Below are 19,780 nucleotides of genomic sequence, written 5' to 3' on the forward strand. Positions count from 1 at the left end.
TCTGGATGCATGCAAGATGAATACTCTTAGCTTAACATTTCAGTGAGCGTAAGTAATTAGCACAACGCTGGCCTCCTAACTGGTTACATGCATTCCTAAATGAATCTGTCACTGACGTTTTTTCATTCATTTACAGCTTAAAATAAATTTTATCTTAAACTAGAAACTTGAAAAATATGGTTTAATTAATTTCAGACTGAGAAAAAAAAACATTTTTGTATATTTTTATTCTGTGTATATAAACTTTTACATGTCATTTCTTTGTTTATTTGAATGCACAGACAAATTGTCTGTGACTTTCGTCACTTTCTCCCTCTGCAAAGATCAACATTTGAGATAAAATGAACAGTAAAGTTAGATAACAGCAACTAATGCAAATTGTAGATTAGTAGATCAAGAAAGTGAGAAAAGTGGACAATTTTTTGTCTATGCACTCAAATAAAATATTATTTACACAAAATACAAATATACATGAACATGTGTCGATGCACTCAACAAACCTGCAGACATCTGAGATGCTTGAGCAAAACCTTGACATACTTTCACGCTTGCTGTTTGGTTAACAGTGCATGTTATTTCAGACCTGTCTCACATGAAAGTTCTTAGATATACAATTGCACATTGGACTCCACCAATATGACTAAATAAGCCGCTCGTTGTTTGACTTTTATTTTGAAAAGTCCAAAGATCAGACACACATCTGTATAAATAGGTAAATCCTTCACAAGTTCAGGACAGTGTTGCTTGTACTGCAGCAGGAGAAGTTTGCCTAAAGCAAAGATGAGGTCCTTCTTTTTTCTTGGAACATTGCTGGTCTGTGGAATAGTTGGATCGCAGGAAACCATAGAAAGCCAACTCCAGCAGGTCCTGGCCAGACTGGAGAAAATTGAGAGGGAGAACGAAGAGAGAGGTTAGTTAGCTGAATTCCTCATCTCCTTCGGTCATGGTTATGTTGTAGTGAGTCCAAGCTTCAGGTCATTAAAGGAAATTATCTGTGCTTCCAAAGCCAACAGTCGCCAAGTGGCATTCTCTGCTGCACTCATCGAATCGCAGAATTGGACCTCCATAGGGCCTTTTGATCGTTGTCGCACACTGGAGTTCAAGAAAGTGATAACGAACATTGGCAATGCATATAATCCAGAGACAGGTACCTTCAACTATTACTAGTAGTGATGATTTTACCTCGTACTGCATTGTTCTGCAATTAAAAATGTTAAACATTGGACAACAATGGGAGTTTGGAAGTTGTTGGTCATTGTTCATTGTGCAGGTGTCGGCATCTCAGTCTCTAACACTGCTGAGCTGTTTGGATCTCGTTCTTTGTTTCTATCTCCCTGCAGGAATTTTCACAGCCCCAGTGAAAGGACTCTACTATTTCCGGTTCACCGGAGTAGTTGGCAGGACAGGAAAGCTGAACGCAGGACTGAAGAAAAACGGTGAGAACATTGTTGCAATCTACCACAAAGCAGGGACACAAGCCAGCGCTTCCAACGGAGTGGCACTGGAGCTGGAGGAGGGGAACCAGATCTACGTCCAGATCTGGGAGAACGGCCTGACCATTGCAGATCAAAGCCGGCTCAGCACCTTCAGCGGGTTCCTTGTCTTCCCTCTTTGAGGGAAACCCCTGACCACCAAAGCACAAAGTGCATGATGCCATCTCTTGAATGTTTTGTGTATCTGAGCTGAAAACTACATCCATAACTAAATAAAACCATAACACTCTACCAAGATGTGCAGTATTTTTTTTCTTCATTTAGTAGTTGCTGGCATTTCTTTTTTTTTTTTCCAGTCTTAAAAGTCTTATAAATATTTTTTTTTCTGTCTCTTTGGATATTTTGTATTCCTACTCTCTCTTTTGCAGTGGTCTAACTATGTGAAAGCAATATAAACTTGTGCTAATTTAAGTGTCAATAAATGTTTTATAAAAAAAATGTAAAATGAAAATTAATTTTCTTTACTTTGCTTATTTTATTATTATTTTATTATTTTAGTACTTTAATTTATTGATATCATCAAAGATTCTTTGAGAAATTGTAGGAGCTTTGCTCTGTTTAAGCCTCAGACATTTGGGTTGTTGCGGTCCTGACTGTTGAAGTGAGGGTAAAAACAATGAGGTCCAAAGAGCTGTCTGATAAATCACCAAACTATAATAATGCCAATCAGTTTCCTAAGAATTTTGCAAATACTGTTTGAAAATCTTCCAATTTCCTGCATTTTTTAACAGCTACATGTGGAGATTACTTTCCTAACCACTCTCTTTGAAGTATGTTGTGGAAAGACAGATGCAGCTCCTCATCCAACTTAGAGGTCAGTCGTTGAAAGCAATGGGTTTGTGTGTCCTGTCATATTTATAATCCAAGGGAATAGAATTAACCAATTAGCTAAATATACAGACCCATTCAATAGATTACAATATGAGAATACTCTGAGAAGTGCATTTATTTCAGTAAACCAATTCACTAATTGAAAAGAATTATGTTGATTAATTACACAAAGAATGGCATTTTTTTCAAGCCTGTATTTCTGTTAATTATGATCATTTCCACTTACAGATAATGAAAACACAACATTTAAGATATTATAACATATATTTTACATTACATATATCATATATTACATCAGATCAATAAAATTAATTAAGCTTTTTTGTATAGCAAATTTCGGCAACACGTCACTCTGTATTAATAAACATTTTTAAAACAGAAATGTGGACCTCATGAAAGTGTGGTTTATACCTGCTCAAAGATTATTTACAGAAGGAATTTTAATCTAACAAAGCGCCTCATCTTAACCCTTGTTCCAATTAATGACTGTAACTAATAGTCATATTTGTATGAATAATAGAGCCCCTAACATTATTGTTGCTCACCCAACAATGATTTTGTTGGGTAAATATTATAAATCCCAATTCTTCTCCTTTTTCACACATCATCTCATGTATTTATTCTTTTCTTTCTGAATATTTATTACTTTATTTACTGTTTATTTATATAAATGTAGATTTTAAATCATAATTAAAAAAACATCTAAAAAAGTTTCTTAAAGGGCCATATTCGCAAGATGTAGTGGCATCTGGTGGCTAAAAGGGGAAAGTACATATAAAGAAAAAAACAAAACAAAACCTGGAGCTCTATTTCTCAAGACTACTTAAGAATATAACCTGAAATTCTGCTGCTTTAAAACAAAACTAACCAGAATAAAGGTTGTTTCAAAGTATTTGCCCAATACTTTAGATATAGATATACTTTAAATATCTTTTTTTAGTCACCTTGAAAGTTATAAAGTTTTCACACTTTCCTTTAGTGCTCACCAAATTCTTGTGAAGCCAGCACAGATTACCGATTCCCTTGCAGTCATGTTACAGCTTCCAGGAACATTCTTGACATGCTGAGTCAGTGAGGCACTTTGCATTTTACTGCACTACAGTTGTCAGTCATGAGGTTATCATTGATTGGTTCCTCGGCAAGAGAAAATCATGCTCCACATGAGGGGATTAAAATAAAACTGTGTTCGGTCACCCATGCAGCACAGAGCACAACCTCCACGTGTCAGATGTGTGTTTTACATGCATCAGTGTTTCGATTGGCAGTCAAGTCCCTTCCTCCTTCCCCTTACCCCCCACACACACAAACACACAATCTACAAACACAATGTGCAAGCCTTCAGAGAGGGCTGCAGGAATTTAATAGGATTAAAAGCAGATGGCTGGAAATTTTATAGACATATATTAGTTGGTGAGCTCAATAAGAGTAGATTAAATCAGATTTTTGGGAATTCTCTTTTTTTTCTATAGTGATTTGTTTATTTTAAAGAAAAACAAAATCAGGTTCCACCTTCACCTGTTCTGTCTCAGGTAGCTCATATGGACCTTAGAACATGAGCAGATGGTTACTTCCATCTATTCACCTTTACAACTTATCAGACATATGATTGACAAGGCAGCAGCCAAGATCTCTTCAACTTCCTCCTCCAGCTGTGAGATATTTCTCTAAAGAGCCCCGTGTCTCTCCTAAAGCATCCTCCAAAGTGGATGGATCCAAACTCCCTCCGTTGGAATGCCACGAGAATGCACTGAAGTGTATGAAGATATAACAGCATTCAAAATATTTTTTCAAGCCTTCCTGGTGGTTATGAATAATTTATGTTCGGAGAGTTGATGTAATGCTGCATGTGTGAGAAAACAATCACTGAAAAACAGGGATGTTCTTTAGCAGCGTATGTCAGCGGTTGCTACGGTGAGTGCAGTTGGCATAACCCAAATCCACTGTGCCTGATTGCATATCCTTGACATTAAATTCCTTCCTATTCTGAGATTCCTTAGAAGTTGTCAACATTTCCAAAAAAGCATGTTTCAAAACAGTGTCAATAGTATTGAAAGGTTTTCCATTTTTTTTTGCCATTGTCAGTGATTGGAAAGGGAAGAAATAAAATTATATATGGAATAATGGAATAAGTCTCCAAAAAATTGATTTATGCCTAAGAAATGTGGAAGTTTTGACATTATACACTGCAAAGACACAAAATCAGACCAAATATCGCTAGTTTCTAGTTCAAATATCTTAATATACTTGAAATAAAATATACCGTAAAAATAACTTTTCAGCAAGATATAGTAGCCTATTTTAAGTAAATAATTTCTTATAAGGTTTTTTTTTTTTCCATTTCAAGTCTACTAAGATAGTTAGACTAAAATCCCAAAAAATACTTTGTTTAATTCTGTGTTTTGCAGTTAATTCAAATTGATTTGCAACATCAAATCCTTATTAATATTCTGGATAACTTTTATTTCAGGTTTGAAATCCTTTGTGTAAAATTGAGATTTCATTGAATTTTTTTGAAAACAGACTGGAGGTACCAATGTTCCCATATTGTGTTGTAAAGAAATGTTCATTTTTGGTACCCTTGTCCTTATTGTTTAAGTGCAAGAAGCTGACATTGTGATGTTTTCTAATCATGCTCTTGTTTTGAAGTGAGTGAAGACTGTTTACGCTGAGCTTGTTTTATCTAACTCTAATCTTAGAACGGTTAAACCAAAGATATTGACTTCTCTAACTATAGGCACTCAGGTGAGGGTTGCTGACATGAAAGACTAAAATCTTGAACCAAACCAAGTTGATGTCAGGATGTAGAAATCTTTGCTTTTTTGGTTCCCGGTCAGGACTCAGGCTCAGTCCTCTTCGTTTCTCCCGTCTTTATCAGCCTGAGTTGTGACAAGTCAATCTGTTCAGCGTCTTTCAACATGAATTATGGATGAACCCTAAACTTCAGAGCACGCAGAGGATTTATGTTGATTGAGTAGCATCCCGCTTTGAAACTTCTCCTATTCGTATCACAGGTTTAGTGTGGATTTGAAAGAAGCTACACAAAAAGGGGTAAAATATCCATATAATTTGCAGGGCATCCAAGTGGAGCATCCTGTTAGCATGCTGGTATTCCCTCAGCGGCAGACCGATGATTATCTGTCGAGCTGAAACCTATTACCAGCATTCACTGTGGCATTGAGCTCCCTCTGATGAGCAATTAGTTAGTATTAGTCTATTCTGGCAGACAATGTCTTGATGGTCCCACACAAACCAGATAAACAAAAGCCACTGATTTGTGAAAACCAGGCTCATGTGTTAGCTGTGCAAATACATTTCTAAAGGTTTTGAGTCTGGGTAGTGGTGTTTATAAACCACAAATGGAATGTAAAGCAAGTGTATCGTCCATTTTACAAACAGTTGTGCTGCTCTATAACAGAAAACATTTGTAAAGAAAAATCGTGTAACCACTTAATTTGGTGATCCTTATATTTTTTTGCAAGAACAACATATCATTTTAAAAGTTAGGAAAAATTGTTATAAAGAGTTATAACAGCTATAACAATTATAACAACTGTTGGGAACGGATTTTACCATCAGTTGTAAAATTGTTTACTTAATTTCATTACATATGTGAGCAAATTGTTGCTGATATACTGCTGATGTTAAAAAAAAAAACACAAATTCACAATAATGGTGTTTCCATCAAATAAGAAATTAAATTAAGTCACACCAGAACAAGGTTGTTCACAGATAAGTCATTAAAAGTCAATGACTTATTTCATGAGCAGTTACATGAGACATATTCATATTTCAGCCATGGTAGAGCTCATCATCAACCATCAGTGGAGATCTTGGCGGTGGTGCGACAAGCCCATTGTAATTTGGAGCAGTTACATGTGTGTATCATTTTGGGGAAATTGTAGTTGGTGATGCTGTGAGAGCTGTGATGGAATCAGCTGCACATTGTCCAAAAAAAAAAATATATATATATATATCTTCCTACTTCTTGTAATTGTCGGCTTTGGTTACAGATCACGTGACTCATCTGATGCGAAAAAGATGTATTTTGCAAAATACATTTATTTATCTAAATCTTGGACTCCAGGATGGATGTACAGCCTCACAGTCCAGCTCACACCAACACAGGCTGACGCAATCACGATTCTCAGAAGACAGACAAAGGCAGTAAAATGAATCAATGGGTCTGCTAACAACTATAACAGCAGCTAAAAGATTGAATGTTTAAACGCTTGCAGAAGCAGTAACATTTAGTCTTTTTATGTCCACTGAAACAGCAGCTGTGTGTGTAATAGACAGTTATTTACATCACCATTAGGAAAGAGATGTAATAAACACACCTGTGATGGCGGCACATCATTTGTTTCCTTTGAATACTTCAGATCAACCCCAAAAGCTCTCACTGATGAGAAGATGGTGGATTTGATTTGATTTTCATCCTTCACTCACGTACAAGATGTTTCTCAGATAGAAATTCCATTATTTTCCAGACTGAGTTTTCCAGAGTCCACAGTCTTAAATTTCAATTTTACATAAAATAAATAAAATTTTAAAAAAATCACAATTTCTGAATTTAGGGCATTAGAAAGGATAGAACAAATGGAAAGAAGGACAAGAAATGGAGGAGGAATGATGGAAAGACTCAAAGTTTATAACAAAGAATGAAAACAAAGAACAGATACTAACGAGAATGTTTGGATAGTTGTGTGGGACTAACCTCTCTCATACTCATCTTCTGTTTTCATACCAATTTCGATCCATGAAATATAGAAATAAAATTCCATGTTTTCCAGACTTGTCTTAATGTGTAGGGACACTGACACAAGCTGAAGGTAAAAGTATTTCTTGTGTCTTCAGAAAATTTTGTTGGCAGGTTCTGGGATTTTTCTCACACACACACACTTGTCTTTGCTCTTTCGTCTACAGTCTCAGCTGTCCAAGTATATGAAGATGCAGGGTATGGATGAACATATGATGATGTTTTAAACAACACTACTTCAGTAAATTATCTTTCTGTTTTGGTGTCCAACGGCTTTCAATTGATGTGAGATTTTAATTTAAGCAGTCGAAACATTCTCGGGATAGTCATTGTGTATTTTGATGTGTGTAATCTGAATTTCATGCTTCATCAGAGTTGATATGCAGCTGAATACACAAACAATTGATTAAATGAAGTGAAAACTGAACCTCTGAGATAATGTTCATCTGTGGAGGTGTTTGCTGGATTTCCAGGCATGAAACTTCTGCAAGAAATGTTGATTTTTCCCATTTTTGATTCGCTATATTTATTTGATGGAAGATTGTTTTTTAGATCAACAAAACTGTCTGATTATATGATAACTTGTCTCCACATTCAGTTGGTTGATGACCAGCTGTATTTAGCAAAGCCTCTTCTTTAGTTTCTTCCATTTCCCTTGGTTTGTTTGCTCATATTTCACAAGGTTTCAATGTTTCAAGTCATTAAGACCAGTATATAATATCACAGATTACAAGATGGCATTAGCCAAATCCTTGTTTGAGTTTGTTTTTTGTTACCTCAGTTGTACTTTATTTATGCAAAGCAGTTTTGGGGGGATTTATGTGAATGGATATCCAGCCTTGCCTCACATTTGAGCCTTGAAGGCTTTTAGGCTATTTAATAAACACAGATAAAGCCAGAATAATAACCTTATGAGTAATACAGGATGCGGCACTATATTATTCAAAAGTTTTTTTTTTGTTGTTGTTATTTTTTTTGTTTTTTTTCATAAATAACTCTCAATAGCCATTTCATGTCTGACTTTATGTCTCAAAAAATCCTGGAGAAATTTTGGTGCACTTTTCTTAAAACATTTTATGGTGTTTTCCAGAAATTCATTAAGCAAAGTTCAACCACAAACTGGATTTTTAAGAGTCTAGTACAGGCATCCATTATCTTTTTCAAAAAATTTTTATTTCCTTTACTTAATCAAGTAAAACCCTTTGAGATTCTGATCAAGATTGACTTGATATGCAGCTGAATACACAAATAATTATGTTTTCACAATTATTTGTGTATTCAGAGGTCTGAAACACACAAAAGTAAAACAAATAAAAGCATGAGCAAAATTTTATACAAATTGTAAAAATCTGTTTAAAAGCAATTCACTAATGGATTGAATTGCATTGCATGTTTTTAAGAAACTCTCGGGGAAAAAAAGTCCAATGAAATAAGATCCGACATCTTTATTTCAGGCTGGAGCTTATTCCATGTTGATCAGAGCTGTCACACTGCATGCTTGCTTCCCTTTTTTCTGTTTGAACACATGGTACATGCAAGAGAAAAATGTTGATGGAACGTAAAACCTGAGGCTCTGAAGCTGCGAGTGACACAAAGTCTTAACAACTGATGAAAAATGATGAAGAATCAACAAAATTGTTTTAAATGTAAATGCAGTAACAAATGCAGGAATTATCTTTTTTTTTATTGAATAACTGCTCTGAGCTAAACATCAAAACTGAGTTTAAACACAAATTGTTCCATAGAGCTTCTTTACTTGCCATTAGATCAGAAACAATTGGCAGATTTACATAAAAAGGAAGGGGAAAAACTGAAAACATAAATGACCAGCAATTTTGTGGAGAGGTACTCCGGAGTTTTAATTCAGCAGATTGAGCGGAAAAGAATTCTGGATTGTAGACGTTCCAGATCTACTGCAAAACCTTTTTCACCCCTTCTGTGGTAGCTTTGCTGTTGTTTATGGGATCATTATTTGATGACCAGTGTTTGGAAAAAAGTTCAGCTGCCATATCATGACCTCGCATTTCATTCTAGAATACGTTAATGAATATACAGAGGCTGCTCAGAGTCCACAGCTCCTCCATGTTGAAGGTTTCTTTGAAAGGTCTGGGTTGATGTACCATATTTGGGAAGATTGGCAACTACCTTAAATGTTTCCCACTTTTAAATAATCATTCTCTTAGGAAAATGATGGACTTCACATAGTTTGGAAATGGACTTATTGTCTTTTTCTGATTGAAAGGTTGAAATTGCTAACCTTCTAAGGTCATTGGCTATTTCTTTAAACCTTGGCATTGTTTTAACACACATGGTCATAATCAATAAATTAGAATGCATGTTCCAATTAGGCTCATTTGTCAGGCTTAAAGTATCTTGGGAAAAACAGAAACCTTTATGCAGGTATTGAAACACTTTTCATTGAGGTCACATGTCCATTCATCCATCCATCCATCCATTTTCTGAGCACCCTTCTCCCTAATGGGGTCGGGAGGTGCTGGTGCCTATCTCCAGTTCACCCTGGACAGGTCGCCAGTCTGTCACAGGGCATGAGGTCACATTTTGGATTTAAAATGTTTATATATATATATATATATATATATATATATATATATATATATATATATATATATATATATATATATATATATATATATATATATATATATATATATAATTTTGATCTTAAATGTTTTACTTTCGTTAGCAGTATGTGAAATCATTAAAACTTACAGAAATAAACACTTTCAAACATCTACTGGTGTGTAATTTGTATAATGTCTTCCACTTAAGGTTCCAAAATATAGGATTGTTCAAAAATATTCTACTTTATTAAATGGGTCTGAAGATGTCAAGATTCTCAGAAATACACATTTTAATAAGTCTTAAACAAGTTCACAAATGGAAAACAAAATGGATAATTAATTGTAACTATAAAACTGAATGGAGGTGATGGCTGATGTATTTCCATCTTGGCACTGGGAATCAATGATCCAAAGCAGTAAACAACGTAGTCTAAAACTTGAGATTAGATTATGATAAGTAAAATAATAATCTAAACTTGAGGCTATTATAGACAACACCAGCCACCCTCTGCACACTGCCATCAGCAGCCAGGAAAGGAGATTCAATGCTTTCCTGGCATTGAATTGGCTTCTTCTAAAGTGCAGGACCAGCAGACTAAGGGACTCCTTTGTCCCTTGTGCAATGAAACTCTTCAACTCCTTACTGGAGTACAATAAAACGGAGTGACCATAGAATGTCAAAAAACAAAGTTTAAGTATTTGATGTATTGGTGCTGTGTGGGAGACTGAACTACAATTTCCCAGAGAGTAAATCCCAGAGAAATGAATAAAGTTTCATTCTATTCTATTCCTCTACTCTTTCTAATTTCTTGATTTTATAGCACTGGTCACTTGCGAGTGATCAGTTAATCCAATGCACTGGATTAAACAGCATCACATTGGCTTCATTTTAGTTTAATAGACAATGGCAGGGTGGAATCTATAGTGCATTTTTACACTAAAAAAGTTGGATTGAAATGATTAATCCTGGTAAATGATCAATTTTATTACACTCATATTTATAGTTGCTGTGAAGATAGAAAATAAAATGTCAATATGTAAATTGGTTTGCTGTTGTGTTTATAATTGCGTAACATAACGTTTTCCCAATCAAGTTCAAAAACAACCTTAAGTAAACATTAGTCGTGTCCGGTTTTTGCTTCCTCCCCCAGTTTTGCTTTAAAAAGCTGAGCGCCCCCTGGCGGCGGAACTCTGAGATTCAACAGCGTCACATAAGCCGGTGTCCGTTCCAACACTCGGAGTGAAACTTGTCTGCGCTTCGGGAAAAGAAGCGAGGTTCGGGGGCTCGTCGCTTCAGACGCTTGTTGTTTTTTCCTTCTCCCAGAAGAGACATGAGGCGGAAGGAAAAGAGGCTGCTGCAGTTCGCCGGGCTGCTCATAGTGGCTCTCTTATTCCTCCCTAACGTCGGTCTATGGTCGCTGTACAGGGACCGAGTGTTCGACAACTCGCCCGACTCGGTGGACGGTCCGGGCGGCATCCCTGCGATTCAGGTACGGCACCGTTCGGCTTCGGCTGCCTACTGTTCTCTCGCCCGTTTGTGTAAAGGCGTGAACGGTTGACCGTTGTAACACTTCACATGTATGAGGCAGAGATTCAGCGCAACACTATCTCCCCCCGGTTCTCCTTCCCCTGCTGCTCTGAGCGTCTGAACTGCAGGAACTTTTACTTCATTCCTCCACTGTGACTATTGTTTTGATTAAAAAGACAAACAAACAAAAAAAAAAAAAAAAAAACACGAAGCGTGTTTCTATCTGCGTTTAAACGTCAGTTTTACGTCCAGGTTAAGCGGCGGAGCCACGTAGTTCACCCGGAGCCAGACGTCACAGAAGTTACAATAACAGCGACTTCAGGAAGTTGTCAAAAACGTAAAACAGTGTGGTACGTTTACTGGTTACAGGAAATAGCAAACCTTCATTCACTGAAGAACTGTAAGACAGATATAAAAGCATTACTATTGAATATTAAAATTAAGGAACACGCTTAACTTAGGCACGGGGTTAAAAGTATTGCAATAGCTCAGGAAGTCGTCGCTTGTAACATCCTAATTTTTCTCTAGTTTTCCAAAACAAACCATCACTGCACAGCAAAAATAGTTTCTATCTAACTCATATGTTTCCTCACTCTTTGAACCCTTTCACATTATCCTCTATCAGGTGCAGTGGGAATATATGCAACAGGCTGAATGTCTTACTGGCCTGCAAGGTGGGAATTCATGGCACTTAGAAAGTGACAGCCAATAATTGTTGCATTCTAAGAAGTTTTTTGAGATATTAATATTGCACAAAGTGATATTGTAATGAATTGGTCTCTCTAACTTGCCCTTAATGAACCCAGGACCGTTCATTGCTGTCGGTCCTGGGTTTCTCTATGCTGGCCTGTGATGGACAAGGAATACAGAGGAGGGCTGGATAACAGTTGTAGGCAACATGCTTTCGAACGAAAGTTAAGCTCTTTACCTTTACGGAGTTGCTAAGAGGCTCATGGACTTTTAATTAACTGATCCATGTGTTTTATATGGATCTGGAGTTAGCTGATGATCACATCTGAGATATTTGTGGAAGTGGTGGAATGCTGTGAATACTCTTAAGGAGCATTCAGTCATTGTGAGGTCTGTTCTCCTCCTTCTGCTGGACAAAAGTGGGAGTAGACATATTTAGGTTATTTTATCCAGCCACACATGTTACTCTGACAGATATTTTGTCTTCTACAATCTCTAAGGACACTTGGACATTTGAACTGGAGTACTTCAGAAAGAAATTCTAAATGTCTGCCCTCTACAAGCCTCAACCAAACCTGAATGTTCTGCTTTAGTGTTATGAATGTGACTGAACCGTTGACTTGTGTCTGAATCTCTTGTTTACAAATTGTTGTTTGCTGGAAAGGATCTGCACAGAATCAAAATTCTGAGATTTTTTATGTCACACTATAATGTATGTTTCACACTCAACAGGGATGATTAATGTCATATGAAGGTCTCATGTATAAAGCTGCTGGTCATTCAAGTTATAATGGGTACTGACTGTTTAGTGGCTCAGTTTTATCATATTTTATATCATAAATGTGATGGTGCATGATGTGATTGCATTAATGTCCTTCAGGGTGACAGTTGCTGCCCAACAATCCAGTAGTCAAATGTTTATAACCTTATCAGACTTAAGTTAAAATTAAATGTTTCTAAATTCTTAACAAAAAACCTGATGTATGGCACTCTTCCATCTAGCCCCTCTGAATCAAAACTTTGTGGAACAATATTTGGCTACAAGACTTTTGAAGTAAGTTTTTAGCAACTTTGAATCGTTGGAAACTATATATAGATTTTTATGCCATTTGTTCTTTGTGAAAATAGTTGAAGGTGAGTTAGACTGGCTCGAAAGCATCTGTGAGCATAAATTTTCAAGCCTTTGGGTAGATTCTGAGTTGGATTTAGGTCTGGACTTTGACTGGGGCAGTTTCACATGGGTATTTCCTTGTACCTCTGGCTGCATGGCGAAGCTGTTCTCCTTTTCAACAGTTGACCTCCTGCCTTGTCTCAAGTATTTTGTAGCATTCACAATATTTTTTTTTTTCAGAGGACTTTGTTCCTATGGCTGTGCAATGCTGACTGATTATGTAATGCCAATATAATTATTACATGTATAAAATTTTCTTCTCTCTGCTCTTTCTCAAGTATTTGCACAATTTAGCTATTTGTAGGTAGCCATGGCCTCTAATTCCTGTTAATACTGTATTATTTTCTTTCTTTGCTATTATTCACTGGTCCCACAACTCTTCATAAGCTTCGGTATCTCTACTACTGAAGGTATTCTTTGTGGGCACTGATCCAAATGGCCAAATATATTATCAATGTGCAGTTTAAAAGCCTCGTACTTGAAATATACCAACCAAATATTCCATCCAAAACTATCCTTTGCAATTACAATATTGCACTTAATAATATTGTAAGGAAATATACAAATCAATATATTCAGGAGCTTTACTTGCTATATTACGAGCCACAAACATTGCACTCTAAGCAGCACTTTTGCTTGATGAATGTTGCATATATTGATGGTTTGATAATGACATATTTGTGATATTGTGCAGTCCTACCTTACCTCCTTCTTCTTTCCCTGTCTTTGCAAAGAAAAAAAGTCTCACATTTTCTCTTTTACGTTTTCGATCTCGATTCTGTGCTTGACTTGAACATAATTTATTAAAAGTTTTCAACAATGAAAAAAAAAAATGAGACAATGTTGGTTAGTTGTTATTCTACACTATAAAAATCTTGCTTTTCCCTTTCCTTTTTTTGGTGAGGGGGAGGGTGATTTGGGAGTTAAAGCTCCCAAATAAACAGAAGCCCTTTGGCAGAGAAGAACAGCTTCTCCAATTCAATGAGGCTAAATGTGCTGAATGGAGGCTTTCATGAATGGTATGTGTGTCTAATTTAGTTCTACAAAAAATTCAGCAACTTCAGTGACCTGAGAATTGGAGTAAAAATAACCCAACTCGGATGAGAGTTCTGTTTTTATGTGCAAACCTATTTAGGTAGAGTAACTATGAAACTGACCTTCTGTAAATACTATCATTCATTGTCAGCACATTTCAGACCTGGAAAACACTTTCTACTGAAATTCCAAAGTGGTTTCTTTGATGTCTTATCAGCAGATAAAAAGGAATTGTGGGGATAAGACGACCAGCTGACCCAGCAAAACTTTCCTACCTGGTTACATTTTTCTTGCTTCATATTTAATGTCTTAAATGACAGTAGGATGCCATAAATGGAGATAAAAAAAACTTTGCTGCAGCAGGAAAGGCTTAGTACATATTAGGAAGCGGTAAGATAACTGCTGTCAGCCTCCAGAACCGTTTGATAAGGGAGCGATGGGATGATATCTGAAAAATAAAATAGAATAAGGCCAATTGTTGCCAGCAGCACAGAATAATTTAAAGATTTAATGGATTCAACAAAGCTTGTTTCACACATCAGAAATGATTGTGCAGCTATTTGGTCAAAGTCTCCTGATGCTAAAGCTTAGAGGCAGACAATGTGTAGAAATAATTTTTTATGCATTTCATTGAAGGACAGCTTGTAAAACACTACAGGTCACTGTTTAGTCTGTTATGTTCAGACAGCTGGCAGCATATGTTTGAAAGAGAATAGTTTTTATTTTCTCAGTTGCAAATGCATTGCTTTTACTTGTCGAAGCATAATGTTTTTTATTTGGTGTATGCATGCATTTTTTCTATTTTATTAACAGTGGTACTTTTCAAAAGAATATATATATTTTTTTCTACCAATCCACACACACACACGCACACACACACACACACACACACACACACGCACGCACGCACACACACACACACACACACACACAAAGTTTAACTTCCCTTTGAGTCAGGTATTGCTGCTTCTGCGTGAAGTTCACCAACTTTTGGCAATACATTTTTTGATGCATTTTGACAACAATGTTCTTGGAATCATTGGGTGTTTTCGATCGTCATACTGAGGTGATGAGGACAGGATTATGGAGCTTGTGTCTCAATGGTTAGCTTGCTACCATGACTCAACAATTGTCATCTCTTGAGACACAGCCAAGGGTTGAGACCCTGTCTGCTGCTTTGGCGATCCTGTGGATGGTTAAACTCTTTATGCCTAAAGTCTTTAAGACCTTGGTCAAGAAATTAGCTGTGAAATATACAACTAAATTGGTTGTGTTCTTGGAGGGATGGAATTAGTTTGCCCACTCAAGTCCTGTGCTGGTGGCTTCAGTGATTGTCTTAAGGCAGGGGTGTCAAACTCCAGTCCCCACATGTGTGTGTGTGTGTGTGTGGACTCTGTCCTGCAGTTTTTCAATGTGCCACAGGTACAAAACACAGGAAAGAAATGGCTTAATTACCTCCTCCTTGTGTAGATCAGTTCTCCAGAGCCTTGCTAATGACCTAATTATTCTATTCAGGTGTGGTGCAGCAGAGGCATATCTAAAAGTTGCAGGACGCCGGCCCTCGAGGACTGGATGTTGACACCCGTGTCTTAAGGCATTGGTCATGGCTCCACTGACATCGTCCTTCTCCAAGTGCAGGACTAATCTTTGTACAATATATTTGAACTTGGATGCATTTCATAATCACCTGGAAGAGGAATTCAATGTGTTGTGGCTTGGCTTTCTAAATCTTAGTTTTGGTCTTTCAATTAAACTAGGTTTTCCCATTTTGTCCTCCTGTTGCCTCATTCCCAATGCCTTGCATGATCTCTTGCACAGTTGCCTTCACGTCTGCTTGGACAAGGGATTCAGGTAGTCCAGCCAAGGACGTGACTGGACCAGATTTCTCAATTCCCCTTCTTTGTTTTGTTTCAGAAACAGGATGCATGGATTCACCCTATAGGTTTTCTATCGCTTTAGCGTCAGAGGATTTGACTGGCTGCAATTATCTTGTTGGTCTGGAACCAAGATGCTGCTCCCTTTATTATAATATATATATATATATATATATATATATATATATATATATATATATATATATATATATATATATATATATATATATATAGCTGTCACCAACTTTTGGCAATACATTTTTTGATGCATTTTGACAACAATGTTCTTGGAATCATTGGGTGTTTTCGATCGTCATACTGAGGTGATGAGGACAGGATTATGACCCTGCTGTGATGTCCAGCACATCACAGCAGGGTGTATATATATATATATATATATATATATATATATATATATATATATATATATATATATATATATATATGTGTGTGTGTGTGTGTGTGTGTGGACTCACTGATCCACACCACCAGGATCTACAGCACGGACATTGGGATGTCATTGGGACTAGAGAAGTGTGGTCAGCTGGTCACAAAGAGGGGGAAGGTGATCCGCACAGAAGGAGTCTCACTCCCACAAGGAACAATAGCAGACATAGAGGACAGTTACAAGTATCTAGGTATACCACAAGCAAATGGCAACCTCGATGAGGCCACAAGGAAAGGAACCACAGCTAAATACCTCCAACGAATAAGGCAAGTCCTGAGAAGCCAACTCAATGGCAAGAACAAAATCCGTGCGATAAACAGCTATGCCCTGCCAGTAATCAGATACCCTGCTGGAATAATTAGCTGACCAAAGGAGGAGATAAAAGCCACAGATATTAAGACTTGAAAACTACTAACCATGCATGGAGGGTTCCACCCCAAATCCAGCACCCTGAGACTGTACACGAGCCACAAGTACGAAGGCAGAGGACTAGTGAGTGTGAGAACCACTGTCCAGGACAAAACATTTAACATCCATAGATACATCAGGGACAAAACCTCAACAGACAATGTGCTCAGTGAATGTCTCAGACAACAGGGAACGGAGGTTGAGGTGCCAGAGATACCATCAGGTGAGGACAATCCCCTACATGGGATGTACCACCAGCAAATAACCCAAGTGGCTGATATCAGTAAATCCTACCAATGGCTGGAAAAAGCTGGACTCAAGGACAGCACAGAGGCCCTCATCCTGGCCGCCCAGGAACAGGCCCTAAACACCAGAGCAATAGAGGCCCAGATCTACCACACCAGACAAGACCCAAGGTGTAGGTTGTGCAAGGAGGCCCGTGAGACAGTCCAGCACATCACAGCAGGGTGCAAAATACTGGCAGGGAAAGCGTACATGGAACGACATAACCAAGTGACAGGCATAGTGTACAGAAACATCTGTGCAGGATATGGACTGGAATCCCCGAGATCAAAGTGGGAAACACCCCCAAAGGTGGTGGAGAACGCCAGAACTAAGATCCTGTGGGACTTCCAGATCCAGACAGACAAAATGGTAATGGCGAACCAACCAGACATTGTGGTAATGGATAAACAACAGAGGAAAGCCGTTGTGGTAGATGTAGCAATACCAAGTGATTGCAACTTCAGAATAAAGGAGCACGAGAAACTGGAGAAATACCAGGGCCTCAGGGAGGAACTGGAGAGGGCCTGCAAGGTGAAGACCACAGTGGTGCCTGTGGTCATCGGGGCCCTCGGGGCAGTAACCCCCAAACTGGAGCAATGGCTACAACAGATCCCAGGAACAACATCAGACATCTCAGTCCAGAAATGTGCAGTCCTTGGCACAGCCAAGATACTGCAGAACCCTCAAGCTCCCAGGCCTCTGGTAGAGGACCCGAGCTCAGAGGATAAGAACCACCCGCGGTGGGTGAGAAGGGAATTTTTATATATATATATATATATATATATATATATATATATATATATATATATATATATATATATATATATATATATATAAAACAATCAAAATATGCCTATTATTTTCTGTACTGTAATTTTTTTAATGCTTACAGAGACTGTAGAAACTTCTTTGATTATCTTGAAGATGGACATTGGCTGATTTTTTTTTTCTTTTTTTCCAATTTAATTTTTTTTTATTATTTCTCATATCCATTGAAATGGGAGGTTTTGCTTTATTTCATGTCTGTCTGTATTCAGTTTTCATTTTAAAGCATTTAAGATCATTTCTGGTGAACAGCCTATCAGTTTATCCACTTTGTACACTTTCCTCTAAACTTTTTAATCAAAGAATGGTGTTCTCCTGAGCAACGTTAGGAACAGCCGACTTTATTCAGATTTTTGGAGGAATGCACTATAACAGCATGTGCAACATTTGCTGCCTTCATCCTTAAATTATGGCCCCTTGCTTGACACGTTTTCACAAAATAAATGGCTTCACTGATTGTACTCCACATAGCTATTATTTTTGAAAAGGCTCTTTTCTATTGATTAATTTACTCAGAATCATCAGCCTGCATGTTAAGTTTGCTGGGGCTGTTGGTTTTATACTACTCTGCTTCATCTATTAGATTATTTGTCATGTAGAAATGTAATTTCCATTAAAAATGGTGTTGGAGCGCTGTTATTTTGAACACAACTGTATGGTGTGGAATTAAAAATAGGCACAAACATTGAAGGAAGGTGATAAGATGGTAGAAGAAGTTAGTGAAACATGCAGTGCATGCTGTAATTTGTGACCATACCTTCAGTTGTATTATTCAAGAATGATGATGGCCATGCCTTGTGATGGTACTGACGACCTGTACAGGGTGTAGTCCGCCTCTCGCCTGTTGACCCTTGGAGATAAGGACCAGCACCTGTCCTGATCCCACCATGGTAAGGATATATGGATGGATGAAAAATGGCAGCAGGTGGATGATAAGTACTTCAGAGGCCCCAGGACAGAACCTTAGGGAACACCTTATGTAAACAGGGTTTGGAGGATCTCAGTTAAAATGAAGTGAGCTGTTGCTAGAGTGCTCAAGAGGATGTTTAGTTATCAACAGCCAGACTCAGCTCCAGAGGACTGATGATAATTAAACAGTCCACAATCAGGAATACCGGATGCCAGATTATTCTTCAGAGATTGTTTTAAAGATGAACATGGACAATCCAGGCATCTATATTTAAATGGATTTTGGAGTGAAATTAAATGTTCAACACGGCATGAATTTTTGCAGTTGTTGGTCTCTGTCCTGTTGGACGTAAAAACCTAAATGTTATATCTCAAACCCAAAGATAGTGTAAACTGATTGAAATTCTTTCATGCATATGGTTGTTGAGTGAGTGCTCCATGGTGCACCGGGAAACAAGACCTGTCTCAAAGCATCCCTGCTGTGACAGTGACGGAAAGGTCATTTGCACATTTTGTCGTCTCCCTCATTATGAGGCAGGCCGTGGAAGCGGAGGTGGCTTGGCTTCAGGCTCGTCCCGACTGCTCCAGACGCTCAGGTTAAGTGCAGGTTTGAAAAGATGAGAGCAGAGAGTGGAAGTGAAAGGAGGCTGCCTGTTTTGACCTGTTACCTGCTGTGCTGCTCAGCTAGCTGCCTGATTGACTCAACAAGCTTTTCCCATCCTGCAGGGGGAGAAAGTCTGAAAATTTCAGGGAGTCTAAGAGCTCTTTTAGTAAATCCTTTACTGTATGACATGCTTAAGAAAAATACTTCAGTAATAAAATGCAGTTGTCAAATTGTTAAACATTGAACTGCATTTATTTAGAAAAATGAATGGCCAGTCTCTGCTGCTGTTGAAATATTACCAGAAATTATTAGCATTTACTACAGTAGCCAGTGGTAATTGC

At 37.6% G+C, this 19,780-nt stretch overlaps 2 protein-coding genes across 2 annotated transcripts in view; both read left to right on the forward strand.

The window, feature by feature from the left end:
- The first annotated feature begins 769 nt into the window (after positions 1 to 769).
- On the forward strand, positions 770 to 1,706 carry LOC129370668 (cerebellin-1-like). The gene is made up of 3 exons (XM_055046794.1): positions 770 to 910; positions 1,007 to 1,147; positions 1,341 to 1,706. Exons 1-3 carry the CDS (start codon positions 781 to 783, stop codon positions 1,613 to 1,615), a joined length of 546 nt encoding a protein of 181 aa, XP_054902769.1. The 5' UTR covers positions 770 to 780; the 3' UTR covers positions 1,616 to 1,706.
- Positions 1,707 to 10,816: 9,110 nt separating this feature from the next.
- LOC129370576 (polypeptide N-acetylgalactosaminyltransferase 10-like) overlaps positions 10,817 to 19,780 on the forward strand; it is a 90,977-nt gene continuing 82,013 nt past the window's right edge. Inside the window, exon 1 of the mRNA XM_055046647.1 lies at positions 10,817 to 11,152. Within this exon, the coding sequence (XP_054902622.1) occupies positions 10,994 to 11,152 (159 nt within the window). The 5' untranslated portion in view covers positions 10,817 to 10,993. The remainder of the gene's footprint in view (positions 11,153 to 19,780) is intronic.

This window comes from Poeciliopsis prolifica, unplaced genomic scaffold (genome assembly GCF_027474105.1).
Source record: "Poeciliopsis prolifica strain line A6 unplaced genomic scaffold, Auburn_PproV2 SCAFFOLD024, whole genome shotgun sequence".
NCBI classification, from domain to species: domain Eukaryota; kingdom Metazoa; phylum Chordata; class Actinopteri; order Cyprinodontiformes; family Poeciliidae; genus Poeciliopsis; species Poeciliopsis prolifica.

What these genes read in the sequence shown, in the direction of transcription:
- LOC129370668 (XM_055046794.1), top strand. Translation starts at nt 781, where the DNA reads ATGAGGTCCTTCTTTTTTCTTGGAACATTGCTGGTCTGTGGAATAGTT. An exon ending in GAGGGAGAACGAAGAGAGAG is followed by an intron (nt 911 to 1,006) that starts GTTAGTTAGCTG and finishes GTGCTTCCAAAG; the next exon opens with CCAACAGTCGCCAAGTGGCA. An exon ending in TGCATATAATCCAGAGACAG is followed by an intron (nt 1,148 to 1,340) that starts GTACCTTCAACT and finishes ATCTCCCTGCAG; the next exon opens with GAATTTTCACAGCCCCAGTG.